The following is an 18,370-nucleotide window of genomic DNA, read 5'->3' on the forward strand; positions in this document are numbered from 1 at the left end:
GAATGAAGGTGTGTATCGTACCAGCTGCTTCCTGGTGAAGATCATAGTAAATTCAAGGTATTTTTTCTCCTGTTGAGGAAATGTTTTCATGCTGACAGTGTTTGCCTTATAGCTTTCAATTCTGCTTAGAAGCCATTCCCTGTGCTTGACGCTTTCTTAGTCTTGATTTAGAATCAGCCACTTCCAAGCTCCTTCCACACTGGCTACACCCTACTGTCTCCTCGCCTGCCCTTAGGGACCCCTGTATATGCGCTTCCCAGTCCCTCTGGGAACTCTGAAGCTGGGTCATGGCCGTCCAGGTCATCAACTCAAGGACCAGGTGGCTGGTGCCGAGCCTCTCCACACTGTTGGGTAATGGTTTACCTAACTTCTAGTGGCCTGGGACAGAGCTGCGCTACCATGGCACTGGATGAGGCTTTAGGTACACATGGGGTGGGTACAGGGGACCACCACGTTCAGCTTCCTGGTGCTACTTGTGGCGAGGCCTCCGAGTGGGGCAATAAGGCAGGTGCCCTGGGGAGGGGGGGTGTTACTTAGGGAGAAGGCAAACCTAGAATTCCTTGACCTCATAAGGAAAGAGCTGGGATCCCAATGGGGAGGGGTGGTGGCGGAAGGGGGGGAACTGAGCAAGCACTCTGTACACACAGGCCTCCGGGAGAGGGGCCAGCACTGCAGAAGAAGGCTTGGAGAGGTGCTGGGCAAGCGGGCCTTGGCCAAAACTAAAAACTCCAGGAGGCAGCTTCATAGCTGCAAATAGTTCAAACTGTCATCTCTCCTGCCTTTTCCTGCCATGCACACTGTCTTTGGGAATGCACACAACTTCTCCCACATTGCTAGGAACAGACTGGGCCAGGTCTTTATTCTAGAATCTGGCAAACGGAAACCCCTCTTCCTTAGGGTTTTTGTCTACGGTCAAAGGGCCTCGTCTCTTCCACATTCTTCCCTGGTCTGTCTGTCCCCATTCTGTGTGAGCAATCTTCCTCAGAGAACTGGCCTGTGACCATCACCAGTTTGGGCCCTTCAGCCTGGAGCTGATCAGAGCCCTCGCACTTTCTTGTCACCAGCTAACATCTGTGAGGCCAGGACGGCACCTCATCTCTTCATGCACCCACTTCTGTCACTTCCTTTCGACTCCCCAAGGGGACAGCCCTCTTCTGATTAAGACCCTTGCCAACCCAGCCACAGTACAGGAACCTGAGCAAGCCTTGGCAGTCTCTCACGGCTCACCAGGCTCCTCTGCCCCTGCCCGGCCCCCTCCTGGTCACTGGGCTCAGGGCCATTCCGACTGGAGCCCCCTTCCCTTCCACCCAGTACCCCGGGTTGACAGTAGGGTGGGCTGGGAGGGCACACTCCCTCTCCGAAGCGCGCTCTGCCCGTGCCCGCTGGAACGGCCCGCCGGGCCCCTTCGAAGGCTGTTTGCTCCAGGAGTGCCCGCGTCCTCCTGGCCCAGTGCCCCATTTCCTCCCGGGTGGAGGGCGGGAGGAGCAAGGGAAGGAGGGAGGGAGGCGATGGGAACCGATGGGCGCAGGTGCGCAGGCGAGGGCCGGTGCAGGTCAGCGAGGCCGGCCTGGGCCAGGGGGTCCGCGTAGCGCACCCAAAGCGTAGACAGCAGTGGCTGGCCCGAGAGCGGCGCTGTGCAAAGGGTGGCTCCTTCCCGCTGCTGCGGGAGAACCCTCGGCCTGGGATCCCGGGAAAAGGGGGACGACGAGTGCAGGCGCAGGGATGTGGCAAGAGTCAACCGGCCCGAACCACCGCAAAGACACCCACGCCGCCGGCTCCCTAGCTCCCACGTTCTGGCCGGTTTCTACCGGTTCGGGTCGCATAGGCTCCGCCCCTCCCGCGAGTCTAGCTCAGAAGCGCCTGCGTGTGACGTCTTGGCGTGCCCGTCCAGCCCCTTTTCTCGAGCGTGCAGCCCCGCCCACTCCCACGGCCTGAGTAGTCTGAGCCACTTTGGCTCCCACACAGGCCCCGCCCCTCTTCCGCCACAAACCAATCTCGCACGTTTTTGAAATACGAGCTCGCCAGGCCCGCCCCGCCCGCTCCCACAGCTAGACCGGTCCGTGCCGGCTCCTCCTTGTGGTTTGGCTCCGCCCCGCGCAGCGCGCGCAGCCTGCGGAGCCCGCGGCCATGACGGGAGCGTGACGCAGACGTGACGCAAGCGCGGCCGCTCCCGAGCCCTGCGAGGCAGTGGTGTTGCTTGGCCTGTGTCGCCAGGCCCGGGCTGCCCCCAGCCCTTCGCCACCTGCCGGCCGCGCCCGCGATGGACGACTACGCGGTCCTGTCGGACACCGAGCTGGCCGCCGTGCTGCGCCAGTACAACATTCCGCACGGGCCAGTCGTGGGTACGCGGGAGCGGGCGGGACGCCTCCCGGGACTCGCTCTCCCGCGCGCCGTCTCGCAGCCCCCCGGTACCCCCCGCCTGCGTCCCCTACCCAGATTCCCTCCCTGGGCTCGCAGCCCACGACCCTGACCGCCCCGCGCCCGCTGTCTGGTCAGGCTCCACTCGCAAGCTCTACGAAAAGAAAATCTTCGAGTACGAGACCCAGAGGCGGAGGCTCTCCCCACCCAACTCGTCTGCTTCCTCGTTCTCCTATCGGTTCTCGGGTGAGCAGCTGGCTGCCGGTGGTGACAGGGAGGGTGGGATTTCGAGGGTGTGGCGTGGGGGGTGGGTTGCTAGCCGAGAGAGGCACTGCGAAGAAGGGAGGGAAGCCTGGGGGAAAATGGTCTCGTCCCCCCCCTCAATTCAGACTTGGATTCGGCATCTGTGGACTCGGATAAGTACGACCTGCCCAAGAAAGAGGACGCCTTACTTTACCAGAGCAAGGGTAAGGCAAGGAATTGACACCCTTAACACCATCACCCCAACACCTTCACCCACCCTGTCCCGGACCGTGGGCGTAGGGAAAACCTGAGGCCTCGACTCCCCACCAGCCTCAGCGACCTGAGAGGGGCCCCAAAAACGCTGTTTAAATAAGGGTCCCTGGAGCAGCTGGGGAACACGGGTCTGCCCTCTGCTACCAGTGCTCCCTTTTTCAAGGCTATAATGATGACTACTACGAGGAGAGTTACTTGAGCACCAGGACTTACGGGGAGCCCGAGTCTGTGGGCACATCCAAAGGCTTCCGGCAACCCGGGACTTCGCTTTCTGATGCTGACACCTCCCACCACCAGGTGAGCTGCCGTCGGGCACCTCATATCCGGGGGCAGCTTGAAGGGATGACAGCTGGGTTTGGGTAAATCCCAGCATCACTGGGTACAAATGCTAGCTCCTAGGTTTCCAGAGAGAGTTAGGATGAGTTAGGACTTTGCTACGGGGCGTGTCAAGAGTATTTGACTAGAGCACACAGGATGTGGCCTGCACCCTGGTCAGGATCTGAAGTTCCAACTCAGAATCCAGGGGGAGAAAAGAGGGTTCTGGGGTCAGTGCTGTGGCACAGCAGGTTAAGCTACCGCCTGCAGTGCCAGCATCCCATGTGCATCCAGGTTGGAGTCCTGGCTGCTCCACTTCTGATCCAGCTCCCTGCTACTGTGCCTGGGAAAGCAGTGGGGGATGGTGTGAGTACTTGGGCTCCTGCCACTCCCATGGGAGACCTGGATGGAATTCCAGGCTCCTGGCTTCAGCCTGGCTCAGCCCTGGCCATTGTGGCCATTTGGGGAGTTAACCAACAGGTGGAAGATCTCTCCCTCTCTAACTCTGCCTTTCAAATAAATAAGTAGAATCTTAAAAAAAAAAATGTTTATTTTCATCTGCTTGAAACCAGAGCAACAGGAAGACAAAAAGAGAAAGTGAGGTCTTCCATCCCCTGGTTAATGTCCTAAATGCCCAGGATGGGGGCCATGGCAAAGCCAGGAGCCCAGAACTCCATCTAGGTTTTCCACAGGGGTAGCAGGGGACCAGAAGCAAACCAGCCAAAACTTGAACTGGCACTCCGTATGGGATATGGGCACCCTAACTGGCAACCAAACCTGCCACGCCACAATGCCTGCCCTGTCTGGCCTTTAAGCAATGGTTAGAGTGGGCTGAGTAATACGACAGGCTGTGCTGACCCTGCTGGCCAGTCCCGTCACCTCGATTCTGGTCTGCAGGTGCGCAGTGACCATCTTTTCTCTTCTGAAGAGGAGGACAAGGACAGGTGAGTAGTGGGAAGGCCCTGGGAGCAGTGATTCTGGGCCTAGCTCTCCTGGCTCACCTGCTCCCCTCTTTTGCATTAGGGAACGCTCCACATATGGCCGTGACAGTGCCTACCAGAGCATCGCACACTACCGCCCTGTTTCCAACGTCTCCAGGAGTTCCTTGGGCCTGTCCTATTACCCTGCATCCTCCTCTTCTGTGGCCTCTTCGCCTTCTCCATCATGGCTCGCCCGCCGTGCCATCCGACCAGAAAAGCAGGCCCCTGCAGCTGGTCTGGGTCAGGACCGCCAGGTCCCACTCTGGGGCCAGCTGCTGCTTTTCCTGGTCTTTGCTGCCTTCCTGCTCTTTGTTTACTATTCCTTGCAGGCAGAGGAAGGCAACCCCTTCTGGATGGATCCCTGAGGGTCTTGATTTCAGAGCCAGCTCTTTGAAGTCCTGGCTGTCTGCCTTAGTGCAGTGTGTGCTGGGGGTGGGGGTGGGGGCTTTTCTGTGTGTTCTAGCTTTGGGGGCTGGGCCTAGCCCTGAGCAGTGCTTGCTCCCCCTGCCTGCTCCCACCAGGGAGGCAGCAGACTCGGGCCCTTCACGTTCTGGTAGGCCTGGGCGTGCCTTCCTCTGGAGCCTCCTGGCCCTGCTTGCCTCTGACCCTTAGGGCCTGGGAGGGCAAGACTTCACTCCTTCAGAGATGTTGTCATGTGCTCATGCATGCCTCCTGTTCGTTGTCACCTTTTTGAGGTTAACCAAGGGCCACCTCGACTTTGTTTTCGTGGACGCAATAAAGACCGTTTATTTTTAATGTGTTGGCTCTTCCTGCTGGGGGAGAGGCTGGCTGCCATGCTTTGGGGTCTCTGGGTCTTAAGGTTTTTTAAGGATTGTCACCTGGCTTTATTGATTCTGTGGTTTTGCTTTGGTCTTGGCATAGGAATCAAATGCTACCGCTGACTAGGTTCATGTGTTGTTTGGGGGTTTATTCCCTGACTCCCCAAAGCACTGGTAACTACTTAAGAAAAGAACTGTGATAACAGCAAGGGGTCTGGAGAACCCACCTGGAAATGCAGGTGAGGCTGCAGGCACAGTGTGGTTTGCAAGCGCTCCCATCAGGAAAGGTTGAAACGAACTTCAGCTTCCAAGGGCATTAGGATAGAACGTAAACAAGCCATCTTGGTGGTGGGTCTGGAAGGTCGTTCCTCAGCTCACCTTCCAACCTTTCAGCTCTTGTTATATATTTCATAATCTTTACATGTATTTTTTAAAAGGGGGTGCTAAAGAGACTCAGGATAGAATGACTGGCAATACCTGGCACACCTGGCTTTCTGCTGCCTGCAAAGGGTGGAAAAGCACAGGGCAGGGCGGGCATCCTACCCCAGGTAGGAGGCAGAGGCCCAGTAAGGGCTAGGGCCTTGGCATTGGTCCCTTTTGCGTCCCATCTACCCCCCACTGCAGGCTGTGGGACTCAACCTGGTCTCATTTTGTGCAGTGCCTGTGTGGTGCCCGTACATGCACCTTGGGCTCCCGAGCCCCAGGGACTCTTGCTTGGCTATGGCCACATTGTGACTGTGTGGCGTGGCTGGGCTTTGGACACCTCCCACACGCTCCTGACCATTTCTGTGCTGCAACTCAGCTTCTCCCCACATGGTTGGTGATCCTAAAAAGTAACACATGGTTTTTCTACACTGAAGATAGGCAGAAAAGAATGAGTCACTTCTAATTTTCTTAACCACACAGCCTCAGCCTCCCTGGTCTGACTCCCAAGTCCCCAGCATCTGGCTTGTCCCTCACCCCCCAGCCCCTTGTTGTATGGACTCCTCAGGCTCTGCAGGAGGGCAGAAACCCAGACAGATGGTCCACCGTGGGTGGTGGGCTTGGGTAGGTGGACAGTAGGCACCTAATGATATCAGTAAGCCTCATCATGGGGTAGCAGAACAAACAGGCCCACACCAGGACTTGAGAAGGATGCAGTAGCAAGCTCCTGCCTGAACAGCCAGTCGGAAGTCACACGAGAGGGCTTGTTCCACCAGTCAGCATGCACTGCGTGGGAGCCTGCCAGGGCCTGGGGCAGAGAGGTAAGCAGAGCCTAGCAGGAAAGCACATGGGGCTTGTGCTGGCGAGCACGATACCAGAAAGTTCTGAGTAGCATATGGTGTGGAAGAGACAAGAGACAGCATGAGAGGAAGGAGACGGAAGAACGTTTGGGACAAAACAGCCATCTAGGCCCCAGTGAAAGTGCGGAGGATGGCCGCAACTTGTTGGGTGTGCCTGGCAATCACTATGCTGTCTGGCATGAGGGAAGGAAGGAAAGAGCTGCCAGGCATGTGAGAGTCTGCTCTTTTCCTTCATTTTGCAAGTGCCCCCAGGTCTCCCCATTCATAGCCTAGGACAAGATAAAATTCCTGGTTCTGGCTCCCTAGGGCTCCACTCCAGACATCCTGTGAGCACCCCTTACCCTCCTGAGACCTGCCACTTGGGCTTGGCTGCCACTGTCCAGGGCTCTATGAGCCTTGGGGCACTTCTGCCCTATCTATGTCCCTAAGGGCTCTGCAATCCTCGACCCTGTGCTCTACCCAATCCTCAAGGCTCTGGGCCACACAGAGACACCTGACTGAGAAATCACCCAAGCACTCTGGGTACCCCAAGCATAAGGCTGAGGGAAGCTCTGTGGTTCTCATGGGGAAATCAAGGTCTCCAGGCCTCCAGGTAAATGTTCTCTGAGGCTCTAAAGAGCTACAGTGACCTCTCAACGCTCCAAAGGACTCGGGGCTCGCCTCTTTCAGCTGCTGAAGCCTCCAGGACCCCCGCTCCCAAGGGCGCAGCTACAACCCTACCCACATTCTACAGGGCTCCAGTGTTGCAGGGGGGTGCAGAGGGGCAGCAGCCGCTTCAGGCACTGTCTCCAGTACCAGTTCTCTCCCTCCACGGCTGGCACCCAGGAGCCACCACACCACTGGCCACATGCACTACAGCACCCCCAAGATGGGGAGGAAATCAGACAGCAGAGGCAGGACATCAGGTGACACCTGAGGGAGGAAGGTCCTAAATCACGAGATGAGCCCAAAACCTCAACTGACTGGATCTTGGAATGGTGTACCCACATGTAACAGCCCCTTCCAAGTGACGGTAAGGAGGGCCCGGGGGCAGGATGCAGGGGGCTCTTGACAGGTCCAGCCTGGCCCGTCCCCCAGGGCCCCGCTGCGACAACAGACTCTCCAGCTCCTGCTCTGCTCCACAGGCTCTGGCTGGGGAACAGCCCGCGGCACAGCCCCCGTTACGGCCTCAGCAGCTGGCCCCACAGTACACCTATGCCCAGGGTGGCCAGCAGACCTGGGTACGGCAGGGCTCACCACCTCGCGGATCGCCCGGCCCAAGGAGATGCTCAGGGCTGGTGGGCAGGGAGTCCCATGGGCCCCGGCCGCTCTGCCACCTGCGAGGAGGGACCCCCACGTGCCCCCACAGCCACTTACCTGGGCCCCGTGTCTCCATGCAGGCCCCAGAGAGGCCCCTGGTGGGTGTCAACGGGCTGGACGTGACCAGCCTGAGGCCCTTTGACCTCGTCATCCCCTTCACCATCAAGAAGGGCGAGATCACCGGTGAGCGTGAGGCGGGAAGGAGCGCGGGAGCCCGGGCGGCCGGGGCGAGCCACTGGGCGGCCCTGACCCAGCTCCGCTGCCCCGCTGCCCCGCTGCCCCGCTGCCCCGCTGCCCCGCAGGGGAGGTCCGCATGCCCTCAGGCAAGGTGGCACAGCCCTCCATCACTGACAACAAGGACGGCACCGTGACCGTGCGCTATGCGCCCAGCGAGGCTGGCCTGCACGAGATGGACATCCGCTACGACAACATGCACATCCCAGGTGGGCCACCCTGCCTCTGGCCGGCCGCTGCCACCGCCATCTCGCAGAGAGGTGGGGGTGGAGGCACATGAGGCTGCCGTTTGACACGGCCCCCTTCCCGCCTCAGGGAGCCCCCTGCAGTTCTACGTGGATTACGTCAACTGCGGCCACGTCACTGCCTACGGGCCCGGCCTCAGTCACGGAGTGGTCAACAAGCCCGCCACGTTCACCGTCAACACCAAAGACGCGGGAGAAGGTGAGCGGCGCGTGCTGGGCATCCGGGACCTCCCCACTGGGGCGGCTGAGGGCTGAACGTGGGCGGGGTCCCTAACGGGGTAGCCCCGCCTGCCGGCCCCCGCCCCGCCCCGCCCCACCAGCGGGGCTCCTCCTCAGCAGGCGTGGCGGCGTGTCCCCGGGCACGGTGCCCACCCTCACCCGCACCTCTGGCCAGGGGGCTTGTCGCTGGCCATCGAGGGGCCTTCCAAAGCGGAAATCAGCTGTACGGACAACCAGGACGGGACGTGCAGCGTCTCCTACCTGCCCGTGCTGCCCGGCGACTACAGCATCCTGGTCAAGTACAACGAGCAGCACATCCCAGGCAGCCCCTTCACCGCCAGGGTCACAGGTGGGTGGCACTGGGAGCGGGGGTGGGCGTGCTCTCCCCTTGCGGCCCGACGCGCGGTGACGGATGGCCGCCCCCCGCCGCCCCCGCAGGTGACGACTCCATGCGGATGTCCCACCTGAAGGTGGGCTCTGCGGCCGACATCCCCATCAACATCTCGGAGACGGACCTCAGCCTGTTGACGGCCACCGTGGTGCCGCCCTCGGGCAGGGAGGAGCCCTGCCTGCTGAAGCGGCTGCGGAACGGCCACGTGGGTGAGAGGCTGAGGGGACTGCGGAGGAAGAGCGGCTGTGTGGGCGGGCGTGGGTGGGGGTGTCCGCGCCCGCCCCCGCTGACAGCCCCGCCCCGTGCCCAGGGATCTCATTCGTGCCCAAGGAGACAGGGGAGCACCTGGTGCACGTGAAGAAGAACGGGCAGCACGTGGCAAGCAGCCCCATCCCGGTGGTGATCAGCCAGTCGGAGATCGGGGATGCCAGCCGCGTGCGCGTGTCCGGCCAGGGCCTCCACGAGGGCCGCACCTTTGAGCCCGCGGAGTTTATCATCGACACTCGAGACGCAGGTAGGTGGCGGAGGCGGGCCCGCGGGGGCGGGGGACGTGGGTGGCGCTGGGCAGCCTGGCTCAGGGCTGTCCATCGCCCAGGCTACGGGGGGCTCAGCCTGTCCATCGAGGGTCCCAGCAAGGTGGACATCAACACGGAAGACCTGGAAGACGGCACGTGTAGGGTCACCTACTGCCCCACGGAACCCGGCAATTACATCATCAACATCAAGTTCGCTGACCAGCATGTGCCTGGTAGGTGTGGTGACAGTGCAGCCCCGCCCTCCCCCCAGCCCTACCGCACCCGGGTGTAACCCGCGCGGGGCATGGGCCGCACTCTCTCCCTGCAGGCAGCCCCTTCTCCGTGAAAGTGACAGGCGAGGGCCGGGTGAAAGAGAGCATCACACGCAGGCGGCGGGCCCCCTCGGTGGCCAACGTTGGCAGTCACTGCGACCTCAGCCTCAAGATCCCTGGTAGGGGCTGTGGGGAGCCAGGGAGGGCTGCTGGGAGCAGGTGGGGGCACAGACCTCCTACCCACCGGGCCACCTCCTCCCTGCAGAAATCAGCATCCAGGACATGACCGCACAGGTGACCAGCCCCTCGGGCAAGAGCCACGAGGCCGAGATCGTGGAAGGCGAGAACCACACCTACTGTATCCGCTTTGTGCCTGCTGAGATGGGCACGCACACAGTCAGTGTCAAGTACAAGGGCCAGCACGTGCCTGGAAGCCCCTTCCAGTTCACCGTGGGGCCCCTGGGGGAAGGAGGAGCCCACAAGGTTCGTGCTGGGGGCCCTGGCCTGGAGAGGGCTGAAGCCGGAGTGCCAGGTAGGCCCGCTTGCCCACCCAGCTCTTGCTCTTCTGGGTGCCCGGGGGCAGTGGGGGGGAGGCTGCCGGCAGCCACGCCATCGGGGCCATGGCGAGGGGCTGAGGGCAGAGGCGCAACCCTCCAGGAGGAAATACCGCTCTCCACAGCCGAATTCAGCATCTGGACCAGGGAAGCTGGCGCCGGGGGCCTGGCCATCGCCGTCGAGGGCCCCAGCAAGGCCGAGATCTCCTTTGAGGACCGCAAGGACGGCTCATGTGGTGTGGCCTACGTGGTCCAGGAGCCAGGTACCGGGGGCCTGGCCGGGGCTGGAGCAGGTCCTCAGGGAGGGAGCCGGGGTTGTCTTCCCCACCACCCTGGGGCCCCCACCACCCACCACCTGCCTCGAAGCCTCAGAACGCCCCGCCCCGGGCTGTTGGTGGGGCAGGCAGGAGGCCCAGCCTCCGAGGAGCCAGACCTCCCATCGTGCCTGGCCTGGGCTGGCCCAGGATAGCCTCGTGTCCTCTCCCTGCCAGGTGACTACGAGGTGTCGGTCAAGTTCAACGAGGAGCACATCCCTGACAGTCCTTTCGTGGTGCCTGTGGCTTCTCCGTCCGGCGATGCCCGCCGCCTTACTGTTTCTAGTCTTCAGGTGAGGCACTGAGAGAAACTGGCCACCTGGGGCTCCTGGGCCCGGCCAGACCAGAGGCACCGCGAAGCACAGGCCAGGGTTCTGTGCCCAGTAACCCAGCCGGCCCAGCTCTGGGCCTCGGGCCCCTGCTCTGGCCGGGTCCAACCCGCACTTGGGGTTGGCAGGAAGCACCCTGCCCACCGCGTGGAGTTTTTCTCGTGTCTCAGGTCTAAAGGCTTTGAACAGGAGCCTGTGCCCCTTGAGCACCAGGGCTGAGGTTTAAAGAGGGAAAGCCTGCCAGGGTGGGGCCACTGTCCTTCCAGCTGTGGGGGCCCTGTGACTTCAGGGGTCTGGGCGGTGGGGGAGGGGTGGGGTAGCGTGGTGGGGGAACCTATGTCTGAAGCTTGCTGCCCCTAGCATATCAGTGGCTCTCCCTCTTTAAACCAAGTTGGACGCCAGATGGGTAAGTGTGAGCCCTGGGGCCTCCCAACTCTGGGGCCATGTACCGGCCCCGTGCCCGGTCCCCGCCACCCCATCTAACCTCGTCTGCTGTGCTTCCAGGAGTCAGGGCTAAAGGTCAACCAGCCAGCCTCTTTTGCAGTCAGCCTGAACGGGGCCAAGGGGGCGATTGATGCCAAGGTGCACAGCCCCTCGGGAGCCCTGGAGGAGTGCTATGTCACAGAGATTGACCAAGGTGAGGCCCTGTCCCTGTCCGGCCACCCGGCCACCTACCTGCACGGGCCCCAGCGGGGGCAGCGGGCCTCCCCAAAGCCCGGCCAGCCGGCTGGAAGCAGGCTGAGAGTACGTGAGGAAGGTACAGACTTTCTGTTGGCGCCCAGCACGGGGCCCCCCGACGGCTGCAGGGCCCCCTCGATCAGGGGACAGGGGAGCCCTCCCCGACCGGTGGCCCAAGGCCTCGGCCATGAGCTCGCCAGCCACGGCCACTGGGAAGAAGGCCTTTCGTGGGGCAGCGCGACGCGGTGTGTCTGCAGAGGGACGGCCCCCAGTGTAGCCACAGGGCTGCCGGGCCCTTCGCCAGGCGCATGGCACCTGCAGTAGGCTCAAGCACACCAGTGTCACCGCGCAGTCCTGCCCCTTGCCGGCTGCCTGACCCGAAGCAAGTTCCGGCCCGTCCATGAGCCCCGGTTCACGGGCGGGGAGTGTGGCACTCACGGTAGCCGTTCAGGGGAGGCCGGCCGTGAGATGAGGCGGCTGTTTGGCCGGTGGACGATTTCCGTGCCTCTGAGCCTCGATGGCAGGCTGCTTGGGTGTCTAGAGCCTCCGCCCTCAGCCTTCTGCAGGTGTGTGCTGCCGGGTGTGGGCGCCCAGCAGGGCCCCAGAGGAAGCGGAGGGGACGCGGGCTAAGGGTGTGGGGGGAGGACGGGGCAGGCCAGGACCGAGGCTGTCCTCTCGGAGGCTACATGCTGGTGACAGAACCCCCAGGCCCGCAGCGTGCCCTTCTGCTCCTCAGATAAGTATGCCGTGCGCTTCATCCCACGGGAGAATGGGATCTACCTGATTGACGTCAAGTTCAACGGCACCCACATCCCTGGAAGCCCCTTCAAGATCCGAGTGGGGGAGCCTGGGCACGGAGGGGACCCAGGCATGGTGTCCGCCTACGGAGCGGGCCTGGAAGGCGGCGTCACAGGTGGGTCCTCGGCTGCAGCTCTGGGCGTGGCTGAGGCTGCCAGGGCCGAGCTCCCGGCGACGTCTGGGGTGGACGGCCGGGGTGGGGGGACAGCACAGGCCCGGCAGCTGGGGGCGGGACAGGACGGGGTCACCAGGCCGGGCCGGCTCTGCCTGACCTCCCGTGCTCACAGGGAGCCCGGCTGAGTTTATTGTGAACACGACCAACGCGGGAGCCGGTGCCCTCTCGGTGACCATCGACGGGCCCTCCAAGGTGAAGATGGATTGCCAGGAGTGCCCCGAGGGCTACCGCGTCACCTACACTCCCATGGCGCCCGGCAGCTACCTCATCTCCATCAAGTACGGCGGGCCCTACCACATTGGGGGCAGCCCCTTCAAGGCCAAAGTCACAGGTGAGCCTACGGCCAGGCTGCTGGTGGCCACCCGACGCCAGGCGCTCGCACCCCCTCTCAGCCCCACCCGCTGTGCCCTGCAGGCCCCCGTCTCGTCAGCAACCACAGCCTCCACGAGACGTCCTCAGTGTTTGTGGACTCCCTGACCAAGGCCACGGGCGCCCCCCAGCACGCCGCCGCGGGCCCAGGCCTTGCCGATGCCAGCAAAGTGGTGGCCAAGGGCCTGGGGCTGAGCAAGGCCTACGCAGGCCAGAAGAGCAGCTTCACGGTGGACTGCAGCAAAGCAGGTGGGCAGCTGGGGCCGCCCCGGCCTCCCCGAGGACACGGGACGGCCAGCCCCGGGCCCCCGCCTTCTCTACCCTCAGGAGAGGAAAGGGCTGGCCGGGAGCAGCGGCTGGAGCGGCCCCTGCCACTCAGGCAGGGAGGGAGACGGGGAGGAGGGCTGGGCGCGGTCAGCAGCGGGGCCCGTGACCGAGGCCCGTCCCTACCTCAGGCAACAACATGCTGCTGGTCGGGGTTCACGGCCCGAGGACGCCCTGCGAGGAGATCCTGGTGAAGCACGTGGGCAGCCGGCTCTACAGCGTCTCCTACCTGCTCAAGGACAAGGGGGAGTACACGCTGGTGGTCAAGTGGGGCGACGAGCACATCCCGGGCAGCCCCTACCGCGTCCTGGTGCCCTGAGCCCGGTGCCCCCGCCGGCCAGCGCCGCCAGGACGAGAAGTGCCCCCACCCACGCCTGCTCTCCTGCCCGAGCAGCCCCCCGGCCCCTCCCCCAGGCTCTCCCCGTCCCCCCGCCCAGCCCTCCGGCCTGCCCCGGCCACCCTGTCACTGCAGTGGCCCCTGCCCCGCGCTGCGCTCACCTGCCTCCCCGGCTGGCCTCTTGGCTTTCACTTGGGCAGAGGGAGCCGATCGGTGGCGCCGCCTGTCTTCTTGGGTTCCGGGAGGGGAGGGCGTAGGGGTCCTGGCCACGACCGCCCACTAGTCTTCTTCCCCAGCCAAGAGGAATAAAGTTTTGCTTCCATTCTCCCATGCGTGGCTGTGGCTTTCTTGGAGCCGGCGGCTGGGAAGGGGCTTGGGCCAAGGCCAACCTGCCGAGCGCGCCAGCAGGGCAGGCGTGTGGCCCGGCCCAGGCTGCTGGGTCTCTGTGTGGCCCCTCCTGGTGCCCAGGACCTCCTGCTCCTGCACAGCCCCTGACTCCAGGAAGCCCTGTCTGCCTGCATGGAGACCCAGGTAGAGGGCAGAGCTGGAGCACCCCCAGAGAGAGGCCTAGGGAGAGAACAGGCTGCTGGGGGCCGGGGGCTGGGTGCTGGGCAGGGTGGGGACGGGGAAGGCTCCCTGCTGGAGTTGAAGACCTGTGGGGCCCCCTGAGCAGTCCCTGGACTCATAGCAGGCTGTGGGCCTGTCCCAGACGCTCAGAAGGGGCAGTCGTGAGGCCCCTGCCCCAAGGGGCTGGCTGTGGGGCTCATGGCCCCAGTGAACCAGTGACAAAGGACCCACTCTGGGGAAGCAGCCTCATCCCTCCCCCTCCACACACTCTCTCTCTCTCTCTCTGTCTCTCTCTCACAGACACACACACGCACACACACACACACACGCACGCACACGCACACAGCAGGAGGCCCTCGGCCCAACCCCCTCTTGCCTTCAGTGCACGGGGGCCCTCAGCCCCTGGCTCAACAGCCGCCTCTGCTTGCCCTGCCACGGGCTCCCACTCCCGCTCAGGCCACCTCCTGCCCTGAGAATGCACCCCAGATGCACAATGGCCAAGTCCTCCTGCAGGCAGGAGCCAGGAATCAGGGTTCCGGGCTCCAAGGTCGGCTCTGGGGTCAGCTCCTCCTCCTCCTCCCCCGCAGCCGGCCCCCTCGTCATGCCCCTTGCAGCCTTGGGTGGTCAGGAGCTGCACAGAGCAGGGGACAGAGAGGACCAGGCTCTGGACACACGGGCCAACCCCGGGCCTCAGCGAGGGCTCCCACCTCACCTCGCTGTCCCCGTGTTGCCAGGGAGGAGCCACACAGCCTGCCCTCACCTGTCCATCTGTCCGTCCTGGGCTGAACTGTTGCCTTAGGCTGGGCCGGCCTGTCCCAGGAAGACCCGGTTGGTCCCAGCCCGAGCTGCAGGCAGACACAGCTGGATCCAGGCTCCCTCCGCCTCACCAGGCACCCAGCCGTTGCTAGGCTGCCGAGAAGGGGGGCACATTCCGGAAGCCCCTGAAGCTTCCCAGCTGGTACAGGGTGGGGGCGCAGGGCCAGGTCCTGAGGGCTCCTGAGGCTTTGCCCTCTCCTCATGATGCACCCAGGACTCTGCACCCTGGGGCACCCATGTCCTGTCCTGTCTCACCTGAGCCCCCTGCCCTCACCTAAAGGGGACATCCTGCCCCACATCTTCCCTGGCAGGACCCCTCACCTCACACTGCCCCGGGGAGGGGGGAACAGCCTCAGAGCTGAGTCCAGCCAAGCACCTGCCCCCGTCCCCTCCCTGCCCATAACACCCAGGTACCCAGGAGACCATGGGGCTTTGAGGGAAGAGGATGCCAACGTGGTGGGAGTGAGGGGGTGGTAGGAGCCAGGCCCAAGGGGTACCCTGGCAGAGGCTGCAGGACAGACCAAGTGAGGAGCTGGAGGCTACCAGGGAGTGGGCCAGGACGGGGTGACACTGGGACCTCGCCCTGGCCAGGGGCCTGCAGGCGAGGCTGGGACCCAGGCGAGGAGCACTGCAGTGTCTCCCACCCAGAGCTGCGGGGTGCGGGCTCAGTCCCACCTGGCCCCTCAAGGACCACCAGGTGGCCAGACCAAAGGGAGGTCCCCGCACCCCACCTCCCTGGTCTGGCCACACCTCGCCCACTGAGACCAGGGAGAGGATGGGCCGGTCGTCCCAGTGGGGAGCACTGCTCCCAAACTGGAAATTCAGCCTGCACCGAGTCCCGGGACCATGGGCAGGCAGTAGGGCCCCACTGCCCTCCCTCTGCACTGCCACCCTACTGCCTACACCCCAACCTCCCCATAGCCCCGTTCCCCTGACCCCACGGTGCTGGAAGGAGACCCAGGTGAGGAGAGGGGCCAGAGGCCCCTAGAGAGAGGTCCCACACATCCTGCAGGGTAGGAGCCTCAGCCACTGCAATCAGTGGTACCGGGCGCCCAGCACAGGAGACATGGGGCTCAGGGTACCTGCTCCCCAGACACGGCCTGCCACCCACTTACACCCAGGGCAGAGCGCTCACCAGCCAGGGCCCCCAGCCCTAGGTGACTGCAGCCAGAGGTGTGCGCAGGCCCCCAGGCAGCACTGTCAAAGCTGAAGAGAGTCCGTGGGGCACCGAGCCCTCAGGTCACCAGGTATTCCCGAGGGCAGGGCCAGCATCCTTAGAGTGGAGGCCCCGACTGGGCACAGCTGGGGAGGCCCTGGGGGCAAAGCAGCACAGGGCTGTGGAGGCCTGGCCTGGGCCCTCAGGGACAGGGCTACCCTGCCCTTCTTGGGCTCCCCCGCTCCCCCACTGGATCTGAGCTGTGCTCAGAGGGAGAGGCAGAGAATGCACAGCGAGTCCACCAGGCCTGAGCGAAGGCACAGGATTCCTAGGGCCCCTGGGTCAGACACACGGGTGCTGGCCATCCACCCCTAGGTGCCAACACACTGCTGGAGGGGAGGCCCAGCCACCTGCTCTCCTGCGGCTCCAGAGCTGGGAGACGGCCTTGGAGGGGCCGGCAGCTACCCCCAAGGCCCCTGGCATTCCCCGGTGTCCAGAGCCAAGAGCAACTGCGCTTGCCACCACAGCAGCTTGAGGCCGACGTAGAAGAGAGGGCAAGATCCTCGCTGGGAAGGGAGCTGCGGGACCCGCCCAGGAAGGCTGAGGCACATGTCCCAGAGAGGACATCCAATGTGCTCCCCTGCAGGAAGTGAGAAGCTCCTTCCCCACCCCACCGCCTCCTCCCTGGGGTGCCCCCCACCGCCCGAGCCCAGGCCCTGCTCACCTCGCAGGGTCCCCGTAGAACAGGGGCCTGTCAGCTGCACCCTGAGCACGAGGCCCCCACCTCTCCCAGCCCCGCCCTGCCCCTCCCGACTGCGTGGGGTGGGGGAGCTCCCGTGGGTGCAGAGGGGCGCCCGCACCCAGGGGCCGGGCTGTGGGGAAGGTGTGAGCCACGGGGTGGGGGCCCCAGAGGTGGGCAGGCTGCACAGGCTGCCCGGAGAGGAGGGCCCAGGGCCCTGTTCTGAGCAGGACTCCCCGGGCACGGCCCAGCTTCCGTCAAATGCCGGAGAGCACGCCAGGCCGGCCCCACGTCCACATGGTGTCTCTGGGCCCGCTCTCCTTTCTGTGTGTGCGTTCTCTGCATTTCACCGTGCAACACCCCGAGGTCGGAAAGCCACTCCGCCGCCCAGGCCGGGCCACCAGGGTCCCAGAGTACCCGGCCGGGCAGCCTCGCTTGCACCCCGGGCCCATTCCTAAGGCCTGCTGCTCAGGACCAGGAGTGGACACGTAGGCAGCGGGCAGAGGAACCCCTCTGGCCTTCTTCCGATGGGTGGCACCCCACCCCCACCCCTCTCCCAGAGGTCTGCGCCTCATCCTCCCCTGCACTCTTCAGGGCTGACCCCAGAGACCAAGGTGGGTCACGCGGCGGACGGCGCGAGCCCTGGGAGATGAGGACACAGGGAGACGAGCTTGGCCCTGGGGCTCCCTCCTGCTCCCAGGCTTCCATGGGCGCTGGCGAAGCCCCGTCTCCTGAGCGCCCCGTGGAGAGGAGCTGGCACTCCTGCCAACAGCCCCGGAGCCCAGCTTGGAAGCGAGCAGCACCACCTGTGTCCGATCACAGGGCTGTGGCCTTGACCTAGGCGGGAAGAGAGAGGAGGACCCCGAGCAGGACGCCCGCTGCCCAGAGAACCCCTCGGGAGCCAAGGCTGGGCAAGTCGGCAGACACAGAGCGGAGCTTGCGTGAAAGGGGGCCGCTGGGCGGGACCTGTGATGCTGCCTTGGGCGCCAGGGCACCCCTGTGGACGGGGAAGGTCACTCTACACAAGCCCGGAGCAAACCAATCCCCAGAGACTGCAGAAAGCCTCGGGAAACGTCTGGAAGTTGCGATGACACGAAAAGCAGACCTTCTGCCTGACCAAACACAAGCCCCAAACCGCAACTCTGAGAGGCAAGTGACACCGTGGGGAGAAATTAGCAGCAGGATGTGACTCAGGGCTCAGCGCCTTAACTCACAGGGGGCAGGGACAAACCTCCAAGGAGAAGGCCGGGGCGGAGGGCGGAGGGCAGCACCAGGGGCCCAGGGGAGCCAGGGAAACCCAAGGCCAAGCCTTGCGCACCTGGAGCCGCGGGCGGACGGCACTGTTGGGAGGCGTCCCCACCCTCTGGGAAGGACGCTGGGTGCCCAGGCTGCGGCCCCAGCTGGAACAGGCCACCCTGGGGCCCAGCAGAGACCCAGGGGACAAACACTGGCCCCACGCAGCCCCTCCCCGGCTCTGCCCCCGTGCGGCAGCCTCCAGGGCCTGGGAGGCCCTCCCGGGCGGACAGGCAGGCCTGCAGCTTCCCCAGATCGTCTGGGCGGGGCCCAGAGCACCCATGCGGGTGAAGCAGCCTGGCACGTGCCGAGACGCACCTTGCAGCGTGCCAACGTCCAGCGGCATCCACGTCCAGGGACGCCACCTGCGGTCAGGCTGCGGGGGCAGCGGGCTCGCCAAGACCTACCTCCCCGAGGAGGAGACAGCTCGGCCCGACCCGAAAGCCCCCGCCGAGGCCCCGCTCCCGTCCTCCTGGAGAACCGGATGCCAGTGGGTGCAGGGCCACACCTGTCAA

General features: G+C 64.2%; 2 protein-coding genes across 3 annotated transcripts; both read left to right on the top strand.

The window, feature by feature from the left end:
* The first annotated feature begins 2,260 nt into the window (after nt 1–2,260).
* Nucleotides 2,261–4,534, top strand: EMD (emerin). Its single transcript, NM_001171372.1, has 6 exons — nt 2,261–2,342; nt 2,497–2,604; nt 2,748–2,825; nt 3,038–3,171; nt 4,087–4,133; nt 4,213–4,534. Exons 1-6 carry the CDS (start codon nt 2,261–2,263, stop codon nt 4,532–4,534), a joined length of 771 nt encoding a protein of 256 aa, NP_001164843.1.
* Nucleotides 4,535–7,156: 2,622 nt separating this feature from the next.
* On the top strand, nt 7,157–13,609 carry RA_M006_JSM7BED4F (FLNA protein). 2 transcript variants are annotated; one of them, XM_070066342.1, is made up of 18 exons: nt 7,157–7,243; nt 7,356–7,451; nt 7,611–7,713; nt 7,833–7,973; nt 8,080–8,208; nt 8,404–8,577; nt 8,667–8,828; nt 8,930–9,133; nt 9,215–9,367; nt 9,463–9,585; nt 9,672–9,938; nt 10,086–10,223; nt 10,452–10,567; nt 11,108–11,240; nt 12,018–12,194; nt 12,367–12,585; nt 12,669–12,872; nt 13,079–13,609. In XM_070066342.1, the coding sequence occupies exons 1-18, from the start codon at nt 7,172–7,174 to the stop codon at nt 13,264–13,266; spliced, it is 2,799 nt and encodes a 932-aa protein (XP_069922443.1). In that variant the 5' UTR covers nt 7,157–7,171; the 3' UTR covers nt 13,267–13,609.
* The last annotated feature ends 4,761 nt before the right edge of the window (nt 13,610–18,370 follow it).

This window comes from Oryctolagus cuniculus, chromosome X (genome assembly GCF_964237555.1).
Source record: "Oryctolagus cuniculus chromosome X, mOryCun1.1, whole genome shotgun sequence".
Taxonomy (NCBI): Eukaryota; Metazoa; Chordata; class Mammalia; order Lagomorpha; family Leporidae; genus Oryctolagus; species Oryctolagus cuniculus.